Raw genomic sequence first — 27544 nt, forward strand, 5'->3', positions numbered from 1 at the left:
TAAGGCAGCTCATTAAGTCTAACTTGCAAAGCAGGTGGTGATCTGCATTGGTTGAGGGAAGTCTTCTGATTGGGAGTTTTTTATACCAATTAAATCATAAATCTGTAATCCCTCCCCCTCAAAAAGTCTGCTTTTCTGATAGGCAAATAACCAGCCTATGATAACAGAAAGCACCTTGGACCAGAAGGCAAAAACATTTATGTTGTAGTTCTGGCTATATGGTAAGTAACCATTTCTTCAATTTCATATTTCCCTTATCTATAAAAAGAGACGGGTGGAGGGGACTGGATTAGCTCTTCAAGGTCTTTTCCAGCTCTAAAATTATGACTGTCATCCACCTTGTCCCAGCAATTTTATTTTCACTTACAACTTTTCTTAAAGTGGGGGCATACCCTTATTTGTAATAAGGTTAAAATATCAAAGGAGGCAAAAGACATACATTCCTAATCAATCTGAACTACGCATATCTGTTAACTACATAAATCTCAGCTACTTGGTTCCAACACCCAGTGTCTATCAACAGTGGAAACAATGTTATACCATGAATTTCTTTAAACCACAAGACGGCAATAATATCGGCTCCAGAGCACCTTATTGAAATGTTATAATAATTCACATTTATAAAATACTTTGATGTTTATAGATTTCTTGCATCATGACAACCCCAAGAAGCAAGTAGTACAAATATTATCCCCATTTTACAGATGAGGAAACTGAGGCTTAGGAGGTAAAATGACTTACCCAATGACACCAAGCTATTAAGTGTGTGAGGTGGGATTCAAACATCGGTCTCTTGGTTGTAGGTCCAGTACTCTTTCCACTGAACATTTTACAATCTAGCCAAACTGGTCTTCTGGCTGTTCCTCTAATGTGCTTGTATCCCCCACCTTTGTATTGGCTGTCCTGCACACCTAGAATGCTTTGGCTTTTCACTCCTGCCTCATGAAATAAATCCCTCACTTCCTTTCAGGCTCAAGTGTCGCTTTTGCATGAAGTCTCTCCTATATAGACATGTTTCCTTTTGCAGAATGTAAGCTCCTTTGGAGGAAGGAATTTTTAAATTTTTGTCTTTGTATCTTTGGCACTTAGCACAGTTCCTGGTATATGGTCGATGTTAAATAAATGTTTCCTGACCAACTGACACACCACTCTTTCTCAAAAAAAGATTAGATTTAATCAGAATTTAAGAATTGAAAGGGAACACAAAAGCCACCTAGTTCAACTCATAATTGACCAAGAAGCCTTTCCACAACTGTGTGCTAAAATAGTCATACAGCTTATATATTTGAAGAGTCAGTAAAGTACATTGAAAAGAATAACAGATTTAGAATCAAAGGGTATGAGTTTAAATCTGTCTTTGTCACTGAATACATGTCACCTCTGTCAAGGCACTGAACCTTTCTAGGTCTCAGATCTTTCACCTATTAAAAAAAAAGGGGTGGGGGCAGACCAGATGGCTTCTCAGGTTATTTCCTGCTTTAAAATCTATGATGCCACGAACGAAGAAGAACCCACTCTTGTCAGAGGCAGCCCGTTCTTCTTTCAGACAATTCTAATGGTTGGGAAGATTTCTCCTATGTTAAGCTGAAATCCCCTTTTCTGCTCCAAGTTTTGCTCTTTGGGGTCAAAGAGAATAAGTCTATAAACTCTCCTGTACAAGGACAGACTCAAATATTTGTTCTCATGTCCGCCCAAGGTGTCTTTTCTTAAAGCTAAACATCCCCAATTCCTTTAACTGATACTTTCCTGACAACACTGTGAAGCAAGAATGCAGCTATTAATATTTCCTTTTACACCGGAAGTAACTGAGGCTCAGAGGGGGAAATGACTTGATCATGTTCAATCAGCTGATAAATGCCAAAGCAAAAATTCAAACCCAGGACCCTGAAATTGTAGGGCAACCAAAGGAAGGCAACCAGGATAATGAGGGGAACCAGAAATAACATGCAAAGATAGGCTGACATTTAGAATGGATAAGAATAGGACCATGTCATGAATACTCTAACAGCTGTCTTCAAGTATTTGAAGGACTGTCATGTGGAATAGGAATTCAGAAACAGAAACAAAGTTGCAAGAAAGGGAAGATTTAGGGCGGTATAAAAGGAAAAACTTCCTAACAAGTGGAAAAGTCCAAACATGGAATGGGCTGCCTCAGAAAGTAGTGGATTCCTCATCACTGAAAGGCTGCAAATGAAGGTTAGATGAGTACTTGTTGAGGATGCTGCAACAGATTCCTGTGCAGACTGGATCCCTTCAACTACGAAACTGCGCCATTTTCTATAAGGTTAAGTGACTTGTCTGAAGTCACATAACTAGTGTCAGAGAAGAGATCTGAATCTAGAATTTAACTTTTTACAAGAAAAATACTAATTCAAAATTATAAATAAGTCCTGAAAACCAATAAGCAGAAAACTATGACCTGTAAACCACGAGAATATTTAACATAACACAAAGTACCTGCTTTATCCGGTGCCGTTTCCTTAATCTCTCAAATCTAAGGCTATCAGGTGGGGGAAAGAAGGAGAGGGAAGAAAGACTCTAGTTTAAAATTTTGCATATTTTCTTTCACTCCCTCCAAAACCCTGAAGCCCAACTCCTACCCACACTACCAATTCAGGAAAACTAATGCTGAGAAAGAAGCAGATAGGGAAGTGATTTTCCCCTGTCTCCATGTTTGATGAATCCTGTTTCCCACCACCCTGGATAAAAACCAGGCTGTCAAGATTTTTTTTTTAATAAAGCAATCAGGGTTAAGTGACTTGCCCAGGGTCATACAGCTAGTAAGCATCAAATGTCTGAGGCAGAATTTGAACTCAGGTCTTCCTGACTCCAGGGCCAGTGGTCTATCCACTGTGTCACCTAGATGCCCCTAGGTTGTCAACATTTAAAGTATGTATCAAGTTGACATCCTTAAGGAAGCAATGTGTCAAGAGAAAATTTGTCAGAATTCTGACAAACAGAACTCCAAGTGGAATACAGTTTAGAAACAACATTTGTAAATTTAGAAAAGAAGTCGTAGCCACTAGGTTGTCATCTTCAATGTTAAAAAAGAAAAGACATTACATTTTTCTTATGCCTAATACAACTAACATACAAAATCAATAAATACCAAGTCCCCATCATTTGAATAGCATTTTTGAAAAAGGAACAGGATCAAAGTCCTTTCTACAGCTAAAAAAAAGTTCACTCAAACAAAGAGGGACACTGCCTGTATTGCTATTTTGGTCCAGTCTCAAAACACAAAAAGAAACACAATACTGCCCTTTCAAGTCTAACATGGTTGCAAATAAGATCATAGGATTTAGAGCTAAAAGGGAGATTATCAAGTCCAGCCCCCTTATTTTTTACATTAAAAAAAAAAAACCCAAGAGCCAGAAAGGTTAAGTGACCTGCCCAAGCAGCAAATCTGGGACCCAAATTCAGCATTCTTTTCACTATACCCACTATCACTTAGAGTCACAAATTTCCTCTACATCATCCTTTTCAAAAATGCTTAAGGATACCACCACTATTTAACACTAAAGTCTTTCTCCAAAATCTAATCACGGCATGGCAGTGAGCCTGAATTCTTAAAGAAATCAAAGTAGGGCAAGCTCTGGGAATTCTTGCCAAGAAGAGAAAGGCTTCAAACTGTTAAGCAAAATAACTTCATTTACTGCAAAAGGGGTGAGCGCTTTAGGAAGAAACAAGGAAACCTTCAATTCCACAGGATAAACACTAACATCTTTAAAACTCACAGAATGTTATAGTTAAAAAAAAGACTTCAGAAATCATCCTGCACAATTCCTTCATTTTATAGATAGGGAGGCTGAAGTCTAAAGAGGGAGAGTGGCTTACCTTAAGTTAAACAACTAGTTGGTGGAAGAGATGGTAATAAAACCCAGGTCTCCTAACTCTTATCCTAGCACTATTCCCAACATCCTGAAAATGTAGTAAAATAGTAATTAGATATTACAAAGGAGGGTTTCAATGGGAAATGAGAGACTTTCAAATGGGAAATGACAGAGAAATAAAAAAAATAAAAGACTCGAATAAAACTTTAAAAAGCAGCTATTACGCAGGACATGATAGCATATCCTCATAATCCTTAAAATCTCTGCTACTAGAGAGGCTGAGGCTGATCACTTGAGCTTGGGAATTCGAGGCTAAATAAGCACTATCTTGTACTAAGTCTGGCACCAAAATGATGACTCTCCCTCCCAAAGGGGGTACCTAAGAAGGGGTGAACTGGCCCAAATTAGAAAAACAGAGCTGGTTAAGTTTCTGTGCCAATGAGTACTGAGATTGGCCCATGAGTGGCTTCTGCACTCCAGCCTGGGCTAGAAAGGGAATTCTAGTCTTTAAAAAAAAAATAGTAGATATTATTATATAAGGACTCTGAAGTACTGCTAAAGTATGGAAATAATGATGGGACCACTTGTGTTAGGGATGGAGTAAAACCAGGGAGAAGTGTTGTGCTAATAAATGAACTAGCTCTTCAGAAAGAAAAGAAAAAAATACCCACTGACACACTTTTAAGTGTGCTACATTACTGACACTTTAAGTCTAAATAATCAACAAACAATAAATTAAGTTTTGATTCATAACATTTGCTGATTTCCAAGGTAAATAAATGCCCACACTGAAAACTTGATCTGAACCAACCTGAGCTGGCTCCAGCACACCCTGACAAGTGAAGAGGGTTCAGCTGCTAATATACTCCCGTTTTCAGGAAATTTTTTTAGTAATAAAAGGGAGTCTGTCTATTGGCTACTTTCTGCTGTTGACTAACTTCCTAGGGAACCTATTATCCATCTTCTCCCTGTTTCTATTAAGCTGGGTCTTTTATAGCCTAGCCCAAGGGTGTGGAACCTGCGGCACTGAGGCCACATGTGGCCCTCTAGGTCCTCAAGTGCAGCCCTCTGACTGAATCCAAACTTCATTTGTTCTGTGAAACTACTCTGGTGTTCTGTTCTTCATGGAGAAAGCAATACTTGAGGTGGGTCATGAAGGACAAGCACTGAAGAAGAAGCAAGATATTTGAATAGATAGGAAAGGAAATGGTATTCTATATAGAAAAAAACAGTCTGAAGAATGGCCCTGGGAAAGAAACTGAGTTGACTTTGTGATTGGAGTACAGGGTTAAAACTAAAAAGCTGATTTTCATAAGTTAGAGCTTCCATTCTATGAAATGTGAAGGAAGGGAGAGAGAAAGGGAACTTACTACTACTAAGCACCTACTACGTACCAGGCACTGTGCTAAGTTTACAAACATCATCAGGTTTGATATAAAAATCCTGTGTGGTAGGTGCTATTAATACATCCAAATTTAGAGTTGGACAAACGGAGGCAGACAAATGTCAAGTGACTTGCCCAGGGTCACAAGGCTAGAAAGTATCTGAGGTTAAATTTGAACTCAGGTTTTCCTGACTCTAGGCCTTGTGTACTGGATCCACTCTATCACCTCACTGACTTTAGGCTATATATGGATACAAACTATATCAATAACATTTTATGGGTGTAGGTTTCGTCTCTTCAGCTGGACTATGTTGTTGAGGGCAAGGATCTCTTGATACCAGATTTTATCCTGATCTATTACTTGGGAACCTGGTTGAAAATATACATTAACTGCTTTATTTCCAAACTTGTCACTACCAACAAACCATTGAACAAATGGAGTCAAGAAAACTACTAATGTTTTTTTCCTTTATTTTGTTTTTTGTTATAGAGGATGGCTTGGGGTGGGGGACATATATTTAGAAATGACAGTGATGTAGAAAGAAAACAAAAATATTTGTTACAATGAGTATAGAGGAACTCAGAAAAAACGAACCAGTAACTCAATTGGGGGGAAAAAAACAGAAAAGTTTAACAAGGACTTGATTTCTTAATTTCTGAATCATGGCTTAAAAACACGCCAGTACCTGGATCTTGGCCAGGAATGGCGTATAGCCAGCAGGGGCTAGTGAAAATATATATGCTGAGAGTCTTGAAAATCTAATCAAAAAGGCTTTAAAATGAAAAGAAAGGAGGAGTGATTAAAAATGCCTACGTATATTAAAGCTAGACACATTGAAAGTAGTTAAAATATAGGAAGAATAACAACAAAGATGCCCAGAAATTCAGAGGAAAGAAAATCCAAAAAGGAATCAGCAATAAAACCCATGGTTTAACATGTCAATATGCAAATGCATAAAGTACAGGTAACAGTGAAGGTAGAAAACTAGACTTCATAAATATCACTACTGAGATTTGCTAAGAAAGGACCCATAGCTGAAATATGGTTCTGGAAGGGTAAACACTGTTCAAAAAGGGGAAGAGATTTAGTATATAGTAATAAGATACACTTATGTCAGGAAATCTAGGAAGCATTGAGGAGAAGCATAGAGAACATAGAGAACATAGAAAACATAGAGAAAAATAGAGAACATTTAGGTAAAAATCAAAAGAGGAAGAAACAGAGTATTAGAGCACGCAACAGACTACCTGGACAGAAAGATGGAATAGATGAGGTGTTTGGAAAACCTATCACAAGCCTGGCATGGAGGTATGATACAATAGCAATGGAGAACTTCAATTATCTAAATATCAGTTGGAGCTCTTTCTATGCCAAACCAGAGCAACTAGCATTTCCTTGCTTGCTTTAATAATAATTTCATTCTTTAAAAGGCACAAAAACCATCAAAGGGAACTTTTGGAGCTGGTTCTCAATGGCAAAGAGAAGCTGACTACAAGGGTATAATGATGGGAATCTCTGGTAGGAAGTGGCCACTCCATCTTCGAATTTGTGACAGGAAAGGAAAGACATACACAGAATATGACACGTACACTAATTTCAGGAGAATTAATTTTCAAAGGTTTTAAGCAAAAGAATACATAGGTTCTCATGAGATTCTACAGAGGAAAAGTTAGCCCAGGAGAGATGGGAAACTCTCAAGAACAAAATTTCTTAAGATAGAGAAACAACTTCTATGAGGAAGAAAAAGATAAGTTGTCTAAAGAAACCAATGTGTTTCAAAGGAAACTCATTGACCAACTTTGATTTTAAAGAGATGTATAAATGACTGAAACAAGGAAGGGTAACCCAGTATGAATATAAAAGCAAGGCATAGTCTTGAAAAAGCAGTGTCAATAACGCCAAAACTCAGAAAGAGAGGCTGGTAAGGAAAACTAAGTGACAACAAATTTCTTTGCCAGTTTGGTTTTTTTGTTTGTTTTAAAAGCTACACTGAGAAAAAGAGGAGAATCAAAATAGGACAAGACTACTGCTTGTGGTGGGTGGGATGAATACAGGAAGCAGTGCTGCTCAACTCTCATTCTGCTTCTCTGTCAAGAATGAACTTTAGACTACAGGGTACAAAATAAAAATGGATAAAAGAGAGTTGGAACCCAATATAAGCAGGGAGATGCTAACCCTGATAAGTTCAAATCACCAGACCTAGACAAACTAAATTCCAAAGTAATGAAAGAACAGAGCTACTGCTGTCAGTGATCTTTGAAAAACAATACAGAACAGGAGAGAGGAAAGGCTAATATTTAATTTCCAAAACATTTTTTTAAAAAGCAGAGGTTACAAGTTATAAGGCACTGAGTTCGACTTCAATTACGGGCAAAATCCTAAAATATACTAAAAAAATAGTTAGTGAACATCTGAAAAAGGAAGCAGTGATCACAAAGAGCCAGCATAGATTAATCAAGAGCTGGTCATGGCAGACTAATTTCATTTCCTTTTTCAATAAAATTTCTCTCACTCATTTTGAAACCCTTTGCATCTGGTTTCCAACGTATTCATTCAATGCAACTAATCTTTCCAAAGTTACCAGCGGTCTCTTAATTGCCAGATCTAATGGTGTTTTCTCAATCCTCATCCTCCTGGACCTCTATGAAGCCTCTGACACTATCATCCCAAGTCAACAAGCATTTACTCAGCACCTACTGGGCTAAGTGTTGGGGATACAAAGAAAGACAAAAATACAATTCCAACTCTCATGGAGCTCAGTCTAATGAGAGAAACAACATGCAAACAACTATAAAAGGAGAGATATAGAAAGGATAAATAGGAGATAATCACTAGCATTAAGGGGAACAGTAAAAAACTACTTGTAGAAGGGGGGATCTTAGGTGGGATTTGAAGAAAGCCAGGAATTGGGAGATGAAGAGGAAGAGAATTTCAGACATGGAAGAAAGCTAGTGAAAATGCCTAGAGTAGGAAAATGGAATGTCATATTCAGAAAACTGAAAGGAGACCAGTATCACTGGATCACAAAGTATGTGGAAAGAAGCAAGGTAAAAGAAGACTGGAAAGGGTTAAAAGGCAGATGATTTTATAATAGATCCTAGAGGTAACAAGGAGCCACTGGAGTTTATGCCAGGGAGTAACATGGTCAGATGTTTAAAAGGAGGCAGGACTTAGCAACTAATTGGATACAGAGGAGTGAGAGAAAGTAAGAATCAAAGGAGTAACAACCCCTATTGTGATTCCTCCTAGACACTCCCTGCTCAGTAGGTTTTTGTGAAATTGTTCGCTCCTGGTCTCCTTTGATAGACCTTCTTGTAGTCAAGCCCACTAATTATGGGTGGGTGTCCCCTAAGACTCTGTCCCAGATCCTATTCTATTTTTCCTATATATAAGAGCTCAGTGATCTTAGGAGCTTCAACTATCTATGCAAATGCTTTCCAGAACAATTTACCTAGCTCAAATGTTTCCTTTGAATTCCAATCCTGCATCATTAACTACCTTTTGGACATCTCAAATTGGATGTACCATAGGCAACTTAAACTCAACATCTCAAACTCAACAGAACTCATTATCTTTCCCCAGAAGTCCTCCTCTCTTTTTCAACTTAACTATCACGGTTGAAGGCACCACTATCCTCCTAGTCACCCAGGTGTTAATCTTGGGACTCATCACTAGTACTCACTCCACATATCCAATCTGTTATCCAAGCTTTTCCCCAAAGTAAAGATCGGATCATGTCACCCCCTCCCTACTCAATATACTCCAGTACTTTTCTATTACCTCCATGGATCTTCCATTTGGCATTTAAATCTCTTCATAACCTGGCCCCTTCTTGCCTTTCTAATCTTCTTATTTAACTTTATTCCCCTCTATAATCTAGCTATAGCGGCCTATTTACTGTTCCTCACACAATATTCCATCAGTGCATATGCAGTGGCTGTCTACCCCATAACTAGAACGCTCTTTGCCCTCTTTACTTCACCTGGCTTCCTTCAAAATTCAGCTTAAATCCTATTTTCTGAAGGAAATCCTTCCTGGTCCTTTCCTTTCTGAGACTGCTTCTTAAATAAATGAATGGATGAATTGAGCTCCTTGAGGGCAAGGACTATGTTTTTGCTTTTCACTTTATCTCCAGCACTTAGTACAGAGTCAGGCACCTAAGAAGCACTTAATGCTTGATGACTAACCAACCAGACTGGTAATTCAAACACTACAGATATGCTTTACCTAGATTTTAGTTAAGCATTTGACAAAATTTCTCATGCTCCTCTCACGGACAAGACAGAAAAGTGCAGGCTAGAGAGTAGTAGTTAGGTATTTTTGGAAATGGTTGAATAGTTGGACCCACAAAAGAATCATTAATTAGTGACATTAAATGATATGGAATTAAAACAGCCATGTCTTGATTAGTGCAAAGAATAAGTCCCATTAACAGGTCGCATTATTAGAATATGCACTATTATAAGTTATAATTATATGTAAAATATGGTGATTTGGTTCTAGTCCAATGGAAATATGAAATGAAATTTTTAAAAGTAAGTTTTTATCTGTTCATTAACATAATATAACAAAGGATAAAAAATGTGTTTCTGATTCAAGTTTATCACAGAGAAGTTACAGAAAGCAAAATTTTAAAGAATGACTGAGTATCATACCTAAAGATGAGCCTACACTGATGATATGACAAAAAGCATCATTATTGTTATTTAAAATATTTTGTCAGTATAGACTGAACCATCATTTTCATAATATGTTGGTAGATGCAAAGAGTTTTATACACATCTTGGTAAATTTGCATGTTCACATTTTCACACAATGAAGCAGGGCCTTCTCTAAAATCAGTAATGCTTCAAATGCAATACTGTTGTCCTTACAATATTTTTCACCATCTGGGCTAAAATAATTTGAAAACCAGTCTTTGAAAATACCTTTAGTCACCCATGCCTTAGTATTCAAACACTCAAGAACTAGAAGTGATAGATGGCTGTTACCTTTTAGAGCACAAGGATTTTGAGACTGATAAACACTCGTTTTAACTTAAAGTCTTCTTCCTACATTACCTCTCAATAAAAATATCAGGTGATGCTTGGACACTTTAAGTCCAGGTCAAGCTTTTTCTTTCTTAGAATTGTAAGTTCTTTATGCCCAAAGGTCTATAAAACTGTGCATACCCTTTGACCCAGCAATATCACTACTAGATCTGTATCCCAAAGAGACCAAAAAAAGGAAAAAGGATCCACATGTACAAAAATATTTAAAGCAGTTCTTTTTGTTGTGGCCAAGAAATGGAAATTGAGGGGATGCCTATCAATTGGGGTATATAGTATGTGAATGTAAGGAATACTATTGTTCCTTAAGAAATGATGAGCAGACAGATTTCAGAAAAACTTGGAAAGACTTCGGCTGAGTGAAGTGAGCATAACCAGGAGAACATTGTACATAGTAATAGACACACTGTGTGATGACTAACTTTGATAGACTTAGCTCTTCTCAGCAATGCAATGACCTAAGACAATTCCAAAAGACTTGTCATGGAAAATGCTATCCAGATTCAGAGAAAGAACTATGGATTCTGAATGCAGATCGAAGCATACTATTTTCACTTTTTTTGTTTTTTTGCTTCTTGTATTTTTTCCCTTTTGTTCTGATTCTTTTTTCACAACATGACTAAGGTGGAAATATGTTTAATTGTACATGTATAACCTGTATCAGATTGCTTGCTGTCTTGGGAAGAGGGGAGGTAAGAAAGGGAGGGAGAAAAATTTGGAACTCAAAATCTTAGAAAAATGAATGCTAGGGAAAAAAATGAATCCTGAAAACTATCTTTATGTGTAATTGTAAAAAATCAAAGTGTTATTAAAGTGCAAAAAAAACCCATAGATAAATATATTGTTTTGTTGTTGTTGTTCTTGAAGCCACTCTTTCCAGAATAAGCCTATTTCATTCACTTTAAAATTTTGTAGATTATCATGCACTTTCTTCAATTATTTTCTTCAAAACACCAGGATATTTTAGCTACTCTATTTTCATTTGCACTAGCCACCTCTTTGGTAAACTTAACATTATGCAGTTGAACTTGATTTTTAGAGCAATCAAACCAAAACTTGCAATAAAACGTTGCTGACTATCCCCTTCATTTCTCTTTCCTTCTACTGCCTTAAAACTTGAAGCTTTTATCTGAATGGCTGCTCTACTAAAAGAAATGAGTTTTTTATTGCAATCCTCAATCAATAAAACAAAAAGATGCTGTATTTCTAACACTTTTTCCCTATATAGTTGTATGCAAATCACCAAAAACTGATGCAACTTTATCTTTTTATTTTATTTAAATGTTTTAGAATATTCCATTCCACAGATTCAGGCATTCCAACATCTTGTCCTATTTTAAAGTTACTATAATCACATTCATACTATTCAGTTACAACAAAACTTGTTGTAATGTAGTAACAAGCCTCTTTATTTATTTATTTTGCACTGGCTGTATTTCCAACTGAAGTGTCCTTCCTTTTGTCCATTCTGTTAAAGGTTCTTTTTAAAAAAAATGTAATAGAACGCTTGGTAATATGGTACGCATCACATCCACACAGAAGAATAATCAAACACAGAATGACTATGCAGCAGCATGTTAAAACCCTTACTTTGCTCTCATGCAGCACATTAAATGAATTTTGGCTGGCATTAATATGACCTGGTATTTTATAATTAACACTAAGTCAAATTTCACATTATTTAAGCCTGCATTAATTGAGACTTAGCTATGGTTCAATGTCAACCTGGAAGAAAGTCTCTTTTGGAGTACCCCAGGGATCTGTGTTTAGCCTTGTGTTATTTAACATTGTTATCAACAACATAGTTAGAGGTATAGTGGGTCTGCTTATCAAATTTTGATTCAAAGCTATGAGGGATAGCTAACATACTAGACAATAGTGAAGATCCAAAAAGATTTTAACAGTCTATATATATATGCTACGCCTCGTAAGACAAAATTTAATAGGGATAAATGTAAAGTCTTACATTTGAGTTCAATAAGTCAATTTTACAAATATAAGATGAGGAAGCATGGCTAGCCAACAATTTAAAAATGGATCCAGTGGCGACTTACTCAATACAAGTCAACAGTGTGACATGGTAACCAAAAACACTATTATTCAAGGCTGCATTCAGAAGTGGAACAGAGTTTAAGACTAGGAAGACAAAAGTCCAATCATATTCTGCCTTGCTGGATCCTCTTCACTCTACACACCACTTTTTAGTGACCTCATTAGTTTCTACGGATCCGACTGTTTTTTCTATAAAGATGTACATACCCAAACCTAATCTTTTTCCTGAAAGCCCATCCCATACCACCAGTTATCTACAAGGCATTCTACCCTTCCTCCAAACTTCTCTATTTCTGTTAAAGGTATCACCAATCTTTGTCACACAAGAGAGAGCTTACATAGTACAAGTTGGTAACCTTGAAGTTATCCTCAAGTCTTCCCTCTCCTCTATCCTCCTTATCTGATCAGTTATTAAATCTTGTCAATTCTACCTCCACAACACTTCTCTTATCCTTCCAATTCTCTCCTCATGAACAGCTAAGAAATCTAGTCCAAACTCTCACTGTTTCATGCTCTGACTACTGCAAAAGTCTCCTAAAAGTTCTTCCCATTTTCTATTTGCCCTCTACACATCTACTGCAACAAACTTCCTAAAGTACAGGTGTGACTAGGTGACTCTTGACTCAAGAATCATCAATGGCTCCCTATTACCTCTAGGATACTATACAAACTCTTCAGCTTGGCACCAAATGCCCTCTATAATCTAGATCCAAACTAACTGTCCAGAAAGTTCACATTATTCCTCTGTACTCTACATTCCAGCCTACTTGCTGTTTCCTTCACTTGGCATTCCATCTCCCATTTGGTCCCTTTGCAGAGGTTATCACTCATTTCTGGAATATACTTCCTGCTCACCTGAAATTTTTAGAATCCATTGCTTCCTTGAAGGCTCAGCTCAAGTGTCATCTCTTACAGAAGAAGCCTTTTCTGATCAACTAGCAAGGGGCTGTTAGTACTCTCTCTCACATTAAATTATCTTGTACTTTCCTTTCTGTGTAAAGTTGTATTCTCCGGTTAAACAGAAGATCCCTGAAAGCAAGAATTATTTTCTTTTTTGTTTTTGTTTCTGGTTTTTTTTTTTTTTTGGTTTATTTCCACCAGGACTAGCACAGTGCCTGTGATTTCCCTGCTACAGGGAAGTCCCAATGATGAAACACCAATCAATGCACATCAGCAACTCACCTCTAACTTAAGAGTCGTAGAGAGTTGCTTCAGTTCATTACTAGCTACATGACCACTGGCAAGTCATTTAAACTCTGAAAATCTAAGTTTTTTCATCTTTCAAAATAGAGATCATACTTATACCACCTACCTTAAATGGCTGTTGGAAGTCATGCTTTGAGAACCTTAAAGGGCTATATAAATAAGATATTATAATTACCAATTATTGTTTCTCTGACAAATCCTTTAATGACTAACTATTCATAGAAACCCCCACTGTACTTTTTCCACCTTCCATTTTTAACACAGGTAAAGTCCAGCAAGAAAACATATTTCTACCTTTAGGTGGAGGGCTGTTGGAGTCTTCCATAGATAACTTCAGCTGTTGAATGAACTCACCACCATAAACACTTCTTTCTTGCCAGATGTTCAGCAATCTTTCTAAAGGCTTTTTACAGCCTTCATCTGCCTCTCTATCCAGAAAAGGTAAAGAGAAAACATCAAAATATTACTTTTCATTTTAAATCAAATTAAGCTCATTTAGAAAAACCTTAAAACCAAAAGAATAAGATACATATTATCATAATACCCCAGCAACCAAATCCAGGAAAGATTATCATTTATTGAAAGGAATGTACAACAAAAAGGAATTCAAAAGTTATCCAATGGAAAGGGCTATGTTTTCTTTCTTTTTCTCTCTTTAGGAAATAAATGTAAACAAAGCAATTAGACCTCTATCTCCTAGGACAGGTAAGAACTCAGGATTATATAAGAGATATCACAACTTCAGGTGCTTAATTGCTGACTATTTTCTAACAAAATATTGCCCACGAAAATCATTTGTGTTTTCAAGCATTCTAATGAAAACTCAGCTTGGAAATCTTTAGGATTAATTTTAAAAGGAAACAATAAATACATTTAAAAGTTAGGAAATTCAACAAAACTCATCATTCAATAAAAGCTACGAATGCAAAACACACACACACACACACACACACACACACACACACACACACACGTAATATGCCTCTTATCCCAGGCCAATCTTCCTCAACTGTTTTTGAAGGAATCTCCCAAACATTTAAAGAAGTAAAAATGTATTTTTAAAAATTTTCAAACTTTTCTGAAATGTTCTAATCAGGACCCAAGTTTGTTTTTCTTGTTCAAGGAACCTAGGAAGATTTAAAGCACATAGCAAAAAAGAGTCCTTTGTAATTGCACATCGAAAGAGAGGATTTGGGACTTCTTTCCTTAACCTTCTCAAAGAGAGTACTTTCCAGTAAAATGCCTTACTAACAAGTATGATACATCTATTCTCCTCCATCCCAAAAAATGTTAGGTAAGGGTAAGGGATCTTTGTTCTTTCCCTTCAAAATGATTACGCTGCAAAGATCATAGGATCATAGGTTTAGAGCTGGAAAGGGCCTAAGAAGCGAAGTTCAATCTCTTCATTTTGCAGATGAGGAAATAATCTGACTGAAAAATGCTGTCCCCTCTCTGCCCTCATGTGAATTCCGCAGTTGCCTAAGAGGCAGTCTAAATGATATTTCAAATCAATTCAATGAATTTTGAAGGAACAGTTATCTATGAATTGACACATAACAACTAGTACCTACTGATTTTATTTTTTTCACCTATCGATTTTAAATAAGTATGAAACAGCTAAATATATGTCAAATCTCTTTCATACTAGAATTCAGTCCTGATTAATGTTATGGTGCTTATGCCCAGTAATGTGTTAAGCTGTGTTCACAACTACAAAAACCAAAACTGCCACTATAGCAAAAGAATTAAGGAGATAGGGACATGATTCCAGATTAGGAGACCAGAAAATAAAATTTCTTAACACAACACACTATTACCTGTCTCCTCCCCCATTAATTCACTCATTTCACAAGCATTTATTAAGTACATACTATGTGCTAGGGACTGTGCTAGATCCAGGCATGCAAAGACAGAAAATGAAAGTTTCTGCCTTCAAGGACCTTACTTTCTATTGGGAGAAAAAAAATGAAGACAGTTAAGTCAATACCACGCAGAACGAATTTGGAAGTGGAAACAGAGTTAAGTTTTGTTTCAGATTCGTTAAGTTTCAGATGCTCTCCGTGTCGCTGGTAATGTAGGACTAGAACTCAAAGAAAGAGGTGAGGCCCAGCTAAGTAGGTATGAGACTCATTTAAATAAAGATCCACAGAAAGAGAAGAGAGTCTAAGACAGGGCCCTGACAAATACTCACTTATACTGTTCAGGATTTGGCTAATGATCCTAAAAAAGGAGATGAGAAGTGGCCAAAAAGGTAGAACAACCAGGAGAGAACACTATTATAAATCAAGTGTCCAGGAAGGGATTGAGGAGAGGAGTTGTCGACAGTGTCAAATTCTCCAGTGGTCAAGTAGGATGATCCAGATCTTGGATTTAATGGGTGTTAGGAACTCCTAGTATGGAAATTCTCTTCACCAATGCAGATGGACAACCCATCTATATTAACATCTCATGGGCCACTGAGAGGCTTGTCCATGGTCACAGAATGCTTATGCCAGATTTTTTTGTTTTTCAGTTGTTTTTCAGTCTGACTATTCATGATCCCATTTGGGTTTGTTTGCTTGTTTTTTGCAAAGATACTGAAGTGGTTTGCCATCTCCTTATCCAGCTCATCTTACAGATGAGAAAACTGAGGCAAACAGGGTTAAGTGACTTGTCTAGGGCTACACAGCTAGTGTCTGAGGCTGGATTTGAACTCTGGTTTTCCTGTCTCCAGGCCTGGTGCTACCTAGTTGCCTTTACGCCAGAAGCAAGACTTAAAACCAGGTCTCCGTGATTCCGAGACCAGTCCTCTTTCCAGTATGTCATGATGCATCTAATTATTAGCTTACACTAATTGAGGCAGCTAAGTGGCACAGTAGATAGAGCTGGGCCTAGAGTCTCGGAAGAACTGAGTTCAAATCTGGCTTAGGACACTTACTATGGTGTGACCCTGGGTAAGTCACTTTAACCTCTGTCTGCCTTAGTGTCCTCAACTGCAAAATGAGGATAATAATAGCATCTACCTCATAGGGTTATTTTAAAGGTCAAATGAGATAACATTTGTAAAACACTCAGCACGGTGCCTGGCATATAGGAGGCACTAAATGCTTGTTTCCTGCTTTCTTCCTCTTTCTCTTTATCCTAAATAATTTTCTTTCACATTCTTTCCATCTTCTTACACTCACAGGCACCTGGGCTTCCTCTGGAAGCCACTGTATCCCCAGTCACCCTATACAGTCCTAGGTGCTCCTTCTCTTATTCCCTGTAAGAACTCCCTACATTTCCTGTAATATATTTATCCCTACTACATTGTGAGAAGAGGAGAATTAAGTATATTTACTTATTCTTCACTGCTTACTCCAAGACTGTTTCACTGCCATGAGTACTCAGTAACTCTCTTTTCTTTCTAGATTCCCATCACCCTACAGTTATCCCTTCCACATTGCTAGGGCTGGGGGGGGGGGGGGGTAAGGATGAAGCACTCCCACGATCTGGAAAATCCACATAAAATTTATTGCCCTTCCCCTTCATACCAGGGAAGAAGTGTGAATTATTATGGTATAAAAAGATAAAATGTTGATATTATATAATACTACACATATATTTTATGCATTTCTGAGTTTCTAAATTTTTTTTTGTGTTTGCTGGCCTTGCATATTGTCTGCAGCTTCCGTAAAACTCTCAAAGAATTCCCATTTAATTTCTTATGCTGACTCAAAATATATCAGAACTGCAATGGGCACATGGAAAGGACAACTATATATCATTTTATCCTATTTCTTAGTACTTATAGGATAATTCTCTTTCAATTCCCAATTCATTTTCCCCTCCAAATTTATCCCTGCAATCAAAGAGGACTTCAATACAGATAATATATAGAGACAATAAACATCAGTATCTCCTCAACACCTGATTTCCCTATTCTTCAATTTCAGCTCCTATGTCCTATAATCTTTACTCCACCTCAGCCATCCATAAAGATGCCCATCCCATAGATCCCATCATCAAACATTATTTCTTACATGATGCTGAATTCTGAAATTCCTCTCTTCAGTGACAATCTCTTATCTTCCCTTCTCTCCCTTTGCCAAACTCCTCCTAGAATAGTCTTAATTTTCATTACAATCTTCTGCCTCTCAACCCATACTCCTCCTCTCAGTTTAGCACCCTTGCTCTGGCCTCTCTCTCTACTCCTCTCCCTCAGTCAGGACACTATTGCTGATTAGTTCAACCACTTATTATTCTCTGTCTCTGAATTCCTTGATAACTTGTTTTGCATCACTCATGCCTTGCCAAAGGCCAGCTCTGAGTTATTCACATCATTCCCTGCTTCACTCCTATTCAAGTGTTGGTCCACTACATAATACATTACCTAATCTTGACTTAGCCTTTATGGTTGTTCAGTTATTTCAGTCCTGCCTGACTCTTCATGACCACATTTGGAGTTTTCTTGGCAAAGATACTGGAGTGGTTTGCCATTCCCTTCTACAGCTAATTCTACAGATGTGAAAACTAAAGTAAACAGGGTTAAGGAACTTCCCTGGGGTCACACAGCCAATAAGTGTCTGAGACCAGATTTGAACTCACCAAGGTGAGTCTCCCTGACTATAAGCCCAGCCCTCTATCCATAATGACACCTAGCTACCATTGGCCTTTATTGCTATATGGTAATTTTTGAGGTTTCTCTTGATTATCACACTCCCCAAAGTGGCTGTTCTAAATTTTCTTTAGTTTCTTCAAGGCCTCAATGCCTCCTTCATCCTGATTTCTTCCTCTTAGCATGATGTTTACAACTTCTACCTTACTGATAAAACAAAGGTAATCTGCAATGAACTCATTTCTTTTTCCCCTGCTTTACACCTCAAAATCCCTGATGCTATCTTTTGTTCTCCTTTCTAAAGAAGCATGCTTCTTCATCTTGGCAAAACCAATGTCTCTACTTGTACCTTTGATCCCATACCTTCTATCTTCTTTGGGAATTTACCCCCCTAATCAGTCCACTTCTAATTCTCATTTTCCCAATATTGGTGTCATCCACAACTCTTCCTTCTCATTCACCATCCATATATTCCACATAGCCTCCAAAGTGACTTTCCCAAAGTGAAGGCCTACCGTATCACTCTCTTACTCAAACAATTCCAATTTTGTGTGTGTGTGTGTGTGTGTGTGTGTGTGTGTGTGTGTGTGTGTATCATCCTATCACTGAATATAAACTCCAATGTTTGGCATTCAAAGCTCTTCCTAACCCAACTTACCTTTCTATTCTTAGTACACATTACTTCCTTATTTCCCCTCACTCATCACATGGTTAACATAGGACATGGCACACAGGAGGCACTAAATAAATGCTTGTTCCCCTCCTTCTCTTTTTCTTCAATGTAGATCCCTTTCTTTCTTTTGATCTTACACTCACAGACACCTGGACTTCCTCTGGCAGTCACAGTACTCCCAGCCACCCCCTCCAGTACTATGTGCTTCAGCAACACGTCTTTTTATTGATCCTCATACACAATACCTGCTGTCACACCTATGCCTAGAATGTATTTGCTCCTCCACTTCTGCCTCTCAGAATTCTTTATCTCCTTGAAGACTCAAGGGCCACTTTCAGTGAGGCCTTTCCTGATTCCTACCCCATCCAGCAGCTGCTGCCTTCCTTCCCTCCCAAATTACTTTGTATGTAACTATTCGGTAAAATACCAACAGCTGTACATTGTGTCTCCCAGAAGAATAAAAGTTCTGCGAGAGCAGGGATGTTTTTGCTTTTACTTTGTGTCTCTAGAACATAGTAGATACTCAGCGTTTGTTTTTATCTGAAGTTTCTTCTTTGACTTCTTTCAGGGGCCTTTCTCTGCTCTTTTCAAGAAAGGATGTCTAGATAATCTCCTTTAGCCTTAAGAAACAAAAAAACAACAAAAACCATTCATATAACCCTACCATCCCCTCAAATTATCATTCTATGTATCTTCTTTCACAGGCAAGCTTCTTTACAAAAAAAAAAAAAAGCATCTATACATGTTGCCTCCAGTTTTTCACTTTCCACTCCTCAATTCCTTGCACATGGCTTCCGACCCCACCATTAGACTGGGATTGCTCTCTCTAGGGTTACCAGTGATCTTTTAATTGCTAAAGACTTTTCTCAGTCCTCATCCTCATCAGCCTCTCGGAAGTTTTTGACACTGCTAATTACTTGCCTCCTAGATACTCTCCTCCCTTCACCCTATGACAATGCTTTCTCCTGATTTTCCTCCTGTGTCTGGCCATATTCCTCTCCTGTTCCAAATTCTTCAGTGGCTCCCTGATGCCTCTTGGATTAAATACAAATTCCCTAATCCAACATTTAAAGTTCTCTATAAGGGCAGCTAGGTGGCGCAGTAGATAGAGCACTGGCCCTGAAGTCAGGAGGACCTGAGTTCAAATCTGCCCTCAGACCAAACACTTGACACTTACTAGCTGCGTGACCCTGGGCAGGTCGCTTAACCCCAACTGCCTTATTGGAAAAAAAAGTTCTCTATAATTTAGCTCTACCCTATATTTCCAAATTTATTTCATATGACTCCCCCTTTACACATTTTATAGCCTAACCAAACTAATCTATTCCCCGTTACTTAAATCTGGCATTTCATCTTCTGTCTCTGCAATGCACTTCTTCCCCTTTGCCTCTTTCAGAATCCCTGTTGTAGTTGTTCATTTGTTTCAATCGTGTGAAACAAACAGAGTTAAGTGACTTGCTCGTGGTCACACAGCTACTAAGTATCTGATGCCAATTGTGTCACTGAGGTGAGGGATATAAGATGAGATCTTAAGTTGACGGTAGGGTCTAGTAAAGTTTTTTTTTAAGGATTGAGGAGATGCATATTTGAAAGTAGAAGACAAGGAACTAATAGATGGGGAGAGGTTAAAGGTTTGAGAGAGGAGACAGCTGAGGATGCAATCTCCTGGAGAAGATAGAAGAGGAGGGGATTAAATGCATATGTAGAGTATATAAGATACAAGAGATAGCCTTCTGAATCTGTAATGGGCCCAGCATATCTCCTGGGAGCTTTGTGGGTTTATTACTTTCTTGTGATTTACCTTCTCCCAAAGCAAACTACAGAGTACAAAATTATTTTAAATGGAAGCTTCCAGTGAATTAGTCTTGTGCAGAGGTGGGGGAACCTATGGCCTCAAGGCTACATATAGCTCTCTAGGTCCTCAAGTGTGGCCCTTTGACTGAATCCAAATTTCACTGAACAAATCCCCTTAATAAAAGGATTTGTTCTGTAAAACTTGGACTCAGTCAAAAGGCTGCACCCAAGAACCTAGAAGACTACATGTGGTCTCAAGGCCACAGGTTTCCCACCCCCGGTCTTGTGTTTTATCTAGGTCTGTGACTTTGTCAGTATATGGAACTCCTGTAGAATTCCAATCTAGCTTCCAACATACCCTGGGCTTAACAACCGTCTGCCTCAGCTTCCTCAATTATAAAATGGGGATGAAAAAAGCACCTACTTCACAGGGTTGTTGTGAGGATCAAATTAGATATTTGTAAAGTACAGTTCCTGAAACACAGTAAGTGTTTAATAAATGCTTGTTCCCTTCTCTTTCCTTTGTCAGTAAATTCCTAGAAAAAGTGTCCACGTTTGTTTCTCCACTTCCTCTTCACAACCCCGTGCAGTTTGGCTTCTGACCACATTACTTCACCAGAACTATTCTCTCCAAAGTTACCAACAATCTTTTAATGGCCAACCTAATGGTCTTCTTTCAGTGCTCATCCTTTTTGATCTTTCTGCTGAATTTGAGACTGTTAACTACCTCTTCTGAATATTCTTTCTTGTGTGTGTTTTCATGTCACATACCTTCTTTTAGTTCTTTCTCTCTCCTATCTGTCTGACCACCCAATTTCCCTAAATGTGGATGTTCCCAAGATTCCATTCTGAAACTTCTACCTTTCTCTATCTATACTTTTTTGGTAGCCATGTCAACTTCCAAAGATTTCATTATTGTCTCTATGCAGATGACTCACAGTTCTGTATGTACAGCTCCAATCTTTCCATTGAGCTTCAATACTGTGTAACTAATATCCTATAGCTATTTCAAACTCTAGAGGTTCAAAACTGAACTCATTATTTTTTACCCCAAACTCTGTCCTCTCCCATACTTCTCTATTTCTATCAAAAGTACCATTACCACCATCCTTGTAGTCTTTTGCCTTTAGGCTATCGCTAGCCCAGCACTTCGCACAGTGCCTCAAATACAGGAGGCACTTAATGCTTACTGATTGATTGAGCTGCCAAATCTTGCTATTTCTACCCCCACAACAACTTTCATATCCAACCCATTCTCTCTAATCACACCTTTACCACCTTAGTTCAAGCCCTCATCTACCCCAATATTACTTCAATAGTCTCCTAATTGGTATCCTGGCCACAAACCTCTCCCCATTCCAATCCATCCTTGATAATAGAGCTGCCAAAGTGATTCTTCTTAAGCACAGATCTGACCATGTTACTCCCCTACCAATAAACCCCACTGACTCCCTATTGCGTCTAGGATACAAATATAAATATCTCTGTTTGGCTTTTAAAGCCTTTTTCAACCTAGCTCCAACCTATCTTTCCAATCTCACTCTCCTCCCACACTCTGAGATCCAGCCAAACTGACCTCCTCTGTTCTTCATATCTAACATTCCATCTCACATTTTTATGTCTTTGCACTAGCCATTTACCATGCCTAGAATATGCTGCCTCATCACGTATGCCTCATAAGAGTCTCTGTCTTCCTTCAAGATGCAGCTCAAGTATCAATTACACAAACTGCAAGTCTCCTTCCTCCCAAAATATATTTATATGTTTATATTATATATTTATATTATATCATGATATTATAATTATATAACATAATATGTTTATATTATATATTTTTATATTTATGTTATATATTTACATTTAACTACTTTCTTTTTATTCTTTTTATTTATTCTGTAGTTGCATACAAAACTTGTATGTACTCGTTTCCCGCATTACAACCCAAGCTTCTTTTGAATAGAGATTGTTTCACTTTTTGTATCTGTATCCCCAGTGCCTAATACAATGTCTGGAACACAGAGGTATTTAATAAATGCTTATTGGTTGACTGTGAGGAGGTGCCTGATATTCGAAATACTAGTTCAAAGGTACTACAAGATTTTAAGTAATTCATAGGAAGATAGGATCTTAAAGATAGGATGGACCTTAAAGATTTCTCTAGTTCATTCTCTTTTTACAAGAGAGGAAGCTCAGGCCCCAAATGGAGAAATGACTTGTATAGTCACTCCTCAAATTAGTAGTAAACCTGGCACAGAAACCCAGGTCCTCCTAATTCCTAGTCCAATGCTCTTTCTACTACAGGATACTCTTGTCAGTTGTGCTTACTATGTTCTAACTTATGATGGTACTTTAAGACTACAAAAAACCACAGAGTTTTAGTTAAACTCTTAGCTGACTAGAGAATGTAATGGACCAAAATGGTCCACTTCTGCCAAGGCAGCTTACTTCCCTATGACTCTACAACGTTCAACTTCTTAAATGACTAAAAAAAATACTCTGCCTCAGATATTATATACTTGGATCATATTGTTGAATTTTCAGTCATAAATTTCAGAGTTATGGGAAAAGCGTTCAAAAAATTTATTTGCTGGTAAAGATCCTTAAAAGGTTGGCCTTAGAATATACTGAAGAGAAGTGACTTTGAACAGCAGTAACTTACTTTGCAAACTGAACTAATTAATTCTAACATTTTTTTAAAATTTCAAAATTTTTAAAAGTAGTGAAACACTTCTTTACCACTCTCTGAATAAAAATGTGACATCTGCATTATCCAAAATTTTATGTTTCTACTGTTGATCTGGCCAATATACTCTAATCCTTTTTTTGGTTGTTTTTTGTTGTTGTTGTTGCTGTTGTTGTTTTAATACAAAGCACACATTCATTTTAAAAAGTTAGATGGTATTTTTAAAACATCTGAAAACTCCACAATTTTGTAAAATTTTGTAAAAATATCCAAAATGTTTTTTTGTTCTTGCTATTCACTCAGCCTTGTAATTTCATTGGTGTAGGAAAATTTTGGAGTAGAAAATAACACTACCAATAAAACAATTCATCTACAGTTAAAATCTTAGACTTGCCTGGATCACTGAGAAGTGAAGTGATTTGTCCAAGGTTACACAGCTAGTATGTGCCAGAATCTGATCTTAAAGCCAGGTCTTCCTGATTCCCAGACTCAATCCCAGGCTGTCTCTCAGTCATCCTATTTGCAATCCAAATTGACAACTAGATAATGAAGTAGATAGGGTGCTGGTCATGGAGTCAGGAAGACTTGAATTCAATTCTGACTCCAGACATTTAGTAGCTACATAGCCCTGGGCAAGTCACTTAACCTTTCTGCCTCAGTTCCTTCAACGATAAAATGAGGACATAACAACAGTTACCTCCCAGGGCTGTTGTGAGGATCATATGAGATATTTGGAAAAGCGCCTGGCACATAATAGATGGTATATAAATGCTTTTTTCCTTCCCTTCCTCTTTAAGCTTGTTGTTTTAGTAAATTAAAAACAACTAAGAATATGCTGGGTTTTTAAAATAGTAATTGTCCTCATACAGCACAACAAAAAAATGAAAATCATTTATGTATGCTATGATTTCATAATTGTTTCAGTTATGGTTTCAATAAATAGTCAAAATCCCCTATAAAGCATTCTAACATAGATATAAAAAATGTAAAAATGTGAATGTGAAAAATATATTAAAAGTTAATTGCCGCTGTTGAAAATTGAGAACGTGAACTTGAAGTCTTTCCCAGACATGTCAGTCCAGTTGTCTCTCCTTTGAACTCCTTAAGTACTTATTGTCCAGACCACTTAGTACATGCTACCCAGTATTCTTTTTGTGGGCAAGTGGTAAAGTGGACAAGAGATACAGGGAAAGAGTACTAGACTTTGAATAACAACCTATATATCTATTAAGCACCTATTGTATACCAGTGAATATGTAGACACTGGTGATAAAAAAGTGAAATAGCTGTTCACCCAATGAGCTCAAATTCTACAAGGGGAGAACAACATGCTCATAGATAATACAGGAGATACACAAAAAAACACAGTGAATGAGGGCAAGGGTAGGCACTAAAAATTGAGGGAATCAGAAAAAGTCTCTTACGGGAAGTAGCACTTGAACTGAATCTTAAAGAATAGCTGGGCTAGAGTCCTATCTTTGTAAACTCGGATAAGCCACTTCCCATCTGGGTCTCAGTTTCCTCATCTGTAAAATGAGGGAAATGGACTAAATGTTCTTCCACCTCCGACATTCTATTATTCTATTTATCTTTTTACATATATAGTTTGTTCTCCATCTTCTTCTTCATACTCTCCACCTCCCACCCCCTGCAACTACATGAATACAGGAACCATTCTTTATGCCTCTTTGTATTCCTAGAACCTTGCATATTCAATAAATATTTACACAGCAGAATTACAAGGAAACTTGGATATTATCCAGTTAAATTTCTCACTTTACAGATAAGGGAACTAAGTAATGATAAATGCTGATAAAAATAAAAGCTATATCTTACTCTAAATGCAAAATAACATGTACAACAGGTACGTAAAAACTAATGAGGTACTTTGTATAGAACAAATATGTCTTTCAGTCTTTCACATACGGGGACTTAACTACAATTTTAAACAAGGCCACTCCATAGATCACTAACTCTGATTCTGGTTTGGTGATTGTCATTGCTGGTATTTTTTAAAAATGATAATCAAATATAGAAAATCAACTGAATTAAAAGGATCAATTCTCTTTGTTCAGCATAAAGCCATCACTATAAAACCATAAAAAGAGAACAGGTATGGCTACTCATACATTTGAAGAGGTCCAAGTCTTCTGACGAGTGGTCCTTTTAATCACAATCTAAACTTGATTACAGACACGTCCAAATCAACTATTAAGTTACAAAAAAAGCCATGTGGCTTCAAATTTTTAATAACACTAGAAAGAGAACTGAAGAGGGAAACTGATAAGAGCACTGAATACAAAGGTAGCCTTTGAAAAAAGGCAGACAGAAAGGGGGAATAAGAAATACTGATAGGATTCACCTTTCCAAAAAGCTCCTGGACAGTTTTAATCCAGTACTCATGGCCTTTCTGATGACTGTAAAATTATTTTTTGATATATTCCAAGTCACTTTCCTAACCTTCCCCTCCTTGTCCATTGTTAGTGCTCTTCCCCTCCTCAAATTATCTTGCAGCCATTTATCTGTTTATGTGTTACATTTGCCCCCTTGAAGAATGTAAGGCTGGTTACTTTTTTTTTAATTTTTTTTTTTTATTTTTAGGCAACTGGGGTAAAGTGACTTGCCCAGGATCACACAGCTAGTAAGTGTCAAGTGTTTGGTCTGAGGCCAAATTTGAACTCAGGTCCTCCTGCATCCAGGGCCGGTGCTCTATCCATTGCGCCATCTAGCCGCCCCAGGCTGGTTACTTTTTGCCTCTGTATTCCCAACATCTAGCATGGTAGTCAGCCCATAGCAGGTACTAAATGTTTGCATTTCTGAATAGAATTTCTAGTCATAAGAGTTAAGAAGATCAAATTTTAATTCCCAAAATTTCTCTCTAAAAAAAGTTACTTTATTTTCCAATCGTGGTCATCCTGATCAATACTTATAGGTAAATGCTCTAAGGATCACCTCTACCTTCTAAAGTGTATTACGTAGGTTTGAAGATGGGGAACATTCAACTTCTAAAGCAATCTTCCTTATTTTAAGGCCTCCTATACCATTCCAAGTATTATATTCCAGCAATCTGTTCAAGAACGAATTTATATTGGAAAGACCCAGTTTTTAATCATATAAAAGCCAATAACAGCCTCAATTTTTTTAGTGTCATCAGTTTAGAACCTAGCTTTCCTATGGAAAAGAGGAAAAAACATTTTATTTGATAATATACTCAAATATTTTTCTATTTCCTTTTTTGTTTTTTTTAAAAATTGTATCACATTCCTTTTTTTCTGATTTTGTCCTTCTGGCAAAGCAGAGGGGATTTGGGGGTTTTTGTCCTGTTTGGTTTTTCAATGTCAAGTAATGTTTCACCGAAGAATGGCCAGATTTTCTTTTCTCCTGTTTCTCTCTGTGGAAAACAATCTACAGCTGAATGCTTAACTAAAAGACATACATTGACGTTTCCTAAACATGTTCCAAGACACAAGAAAATGTTGATATAAGCAATGTTTCTCCTTCTAAAATCTTAGATTTGATAGTATGCATCAAAATGCTTAAAATACGTGTCAATTTCTCATTATGAAAATTTCCTTCATTCAGTTCCAAATTTCCTGGCTCCCCTTTATTCCAGGTATATTCCACAACTACAGACTAGCATTTATAGATTCAATCAATCAAATTATTTCTAGATCTAAAGTATCCTGTGGTATTTTTATCTCTAGAATCAAATATAAAGTCCTTTGTTGACATTTAAAGCTCTTTACAGCCTAGACCCTTTCTAACCTTTTTCCAGTCTTTTATTTTACTATCTTCCACACACTCTAAGGTCCAGAGACATCAATCTATCTACTGTTCCTACATGATACTCTATCTCCCATTACCTACCTAGAATGCTCTTCCTCAAGCCTGCCTCTTAAGACTCCCAGGCTTTCTTCAAAACAGAGTTCAAAAAACCACTATCTGCAGGAGGTCTGTCTCATTCCCTCACCCAGCTGCTGGAACCTCCTCTCTGTAAGATTACCTTCCATCTATTTTATATGTATCTTATACATAGGCATTTTTAATATATTGTTCCCCATTAGAATACAAGCTTCAAAAGGGTAGGAATTATTTTTCCTTTCTTTGTAACTCCATGCTTGGCAAACTGCCTGGCAAGAACTTAATAAATGCTTGTCAGTTTCTTGTGACAAAATTTTTCTTTATCACATTTAAAATCAGACTGTCATTTATATCACTACATGGAACATGCTATGGTGCTCTTCAGCAAAAACAAATAGGAAAGGTTTAGCAGGACACTAGATACAATACCGAT

General features: G+C 37.3%; 1 protein-coding gene across 4 annotated transcripts in view; it reads right to left on the reverse strand.

The window, feature by feature from the left end:
• RPRD1B (regulation of nuclear pre-mRNA domain containing 1B) overlaps window positions 1-27544 on the reverse strand; it is an 87849-nt gene that overhangs the window by 55105 nt on the left and 5200 nt on the right. For all 4 annotated transcript variants that reach the window (XR_003569547.1, XM_027867318.1, XM_027867317.1 and 1 more), the window contains exon 3: window positions 13819-13952. Coding sequence is in view for 3 of the 4 variants with exons in the window: in XM_027867318.1 (XP_027723119.1) it covers window positions 13819-13952 (134 nt within the window). In the remaining variant the exon portion in view is untranslated. The remainder of the gene's footprint in view (window positions 1-13818; window positions 13953-27544) is intronic.

The sequence above is a fragment of the Vombatus ursinus genome, unplaced genomic scaffold (assembly GCF_900497805.2).
Source record: "Vombatus ursinus unplaced genomic scaffold, bare-nosed wombat genome assembly UNPS02014785.1, whole genome shotgun sequence".
Taxonomy (NCBI): Eukaryota; Metazoa; Chordata; class Mammalia; order Diprotodontia; family Vombatidae; genus Vombatus; species Vombatus ursinus.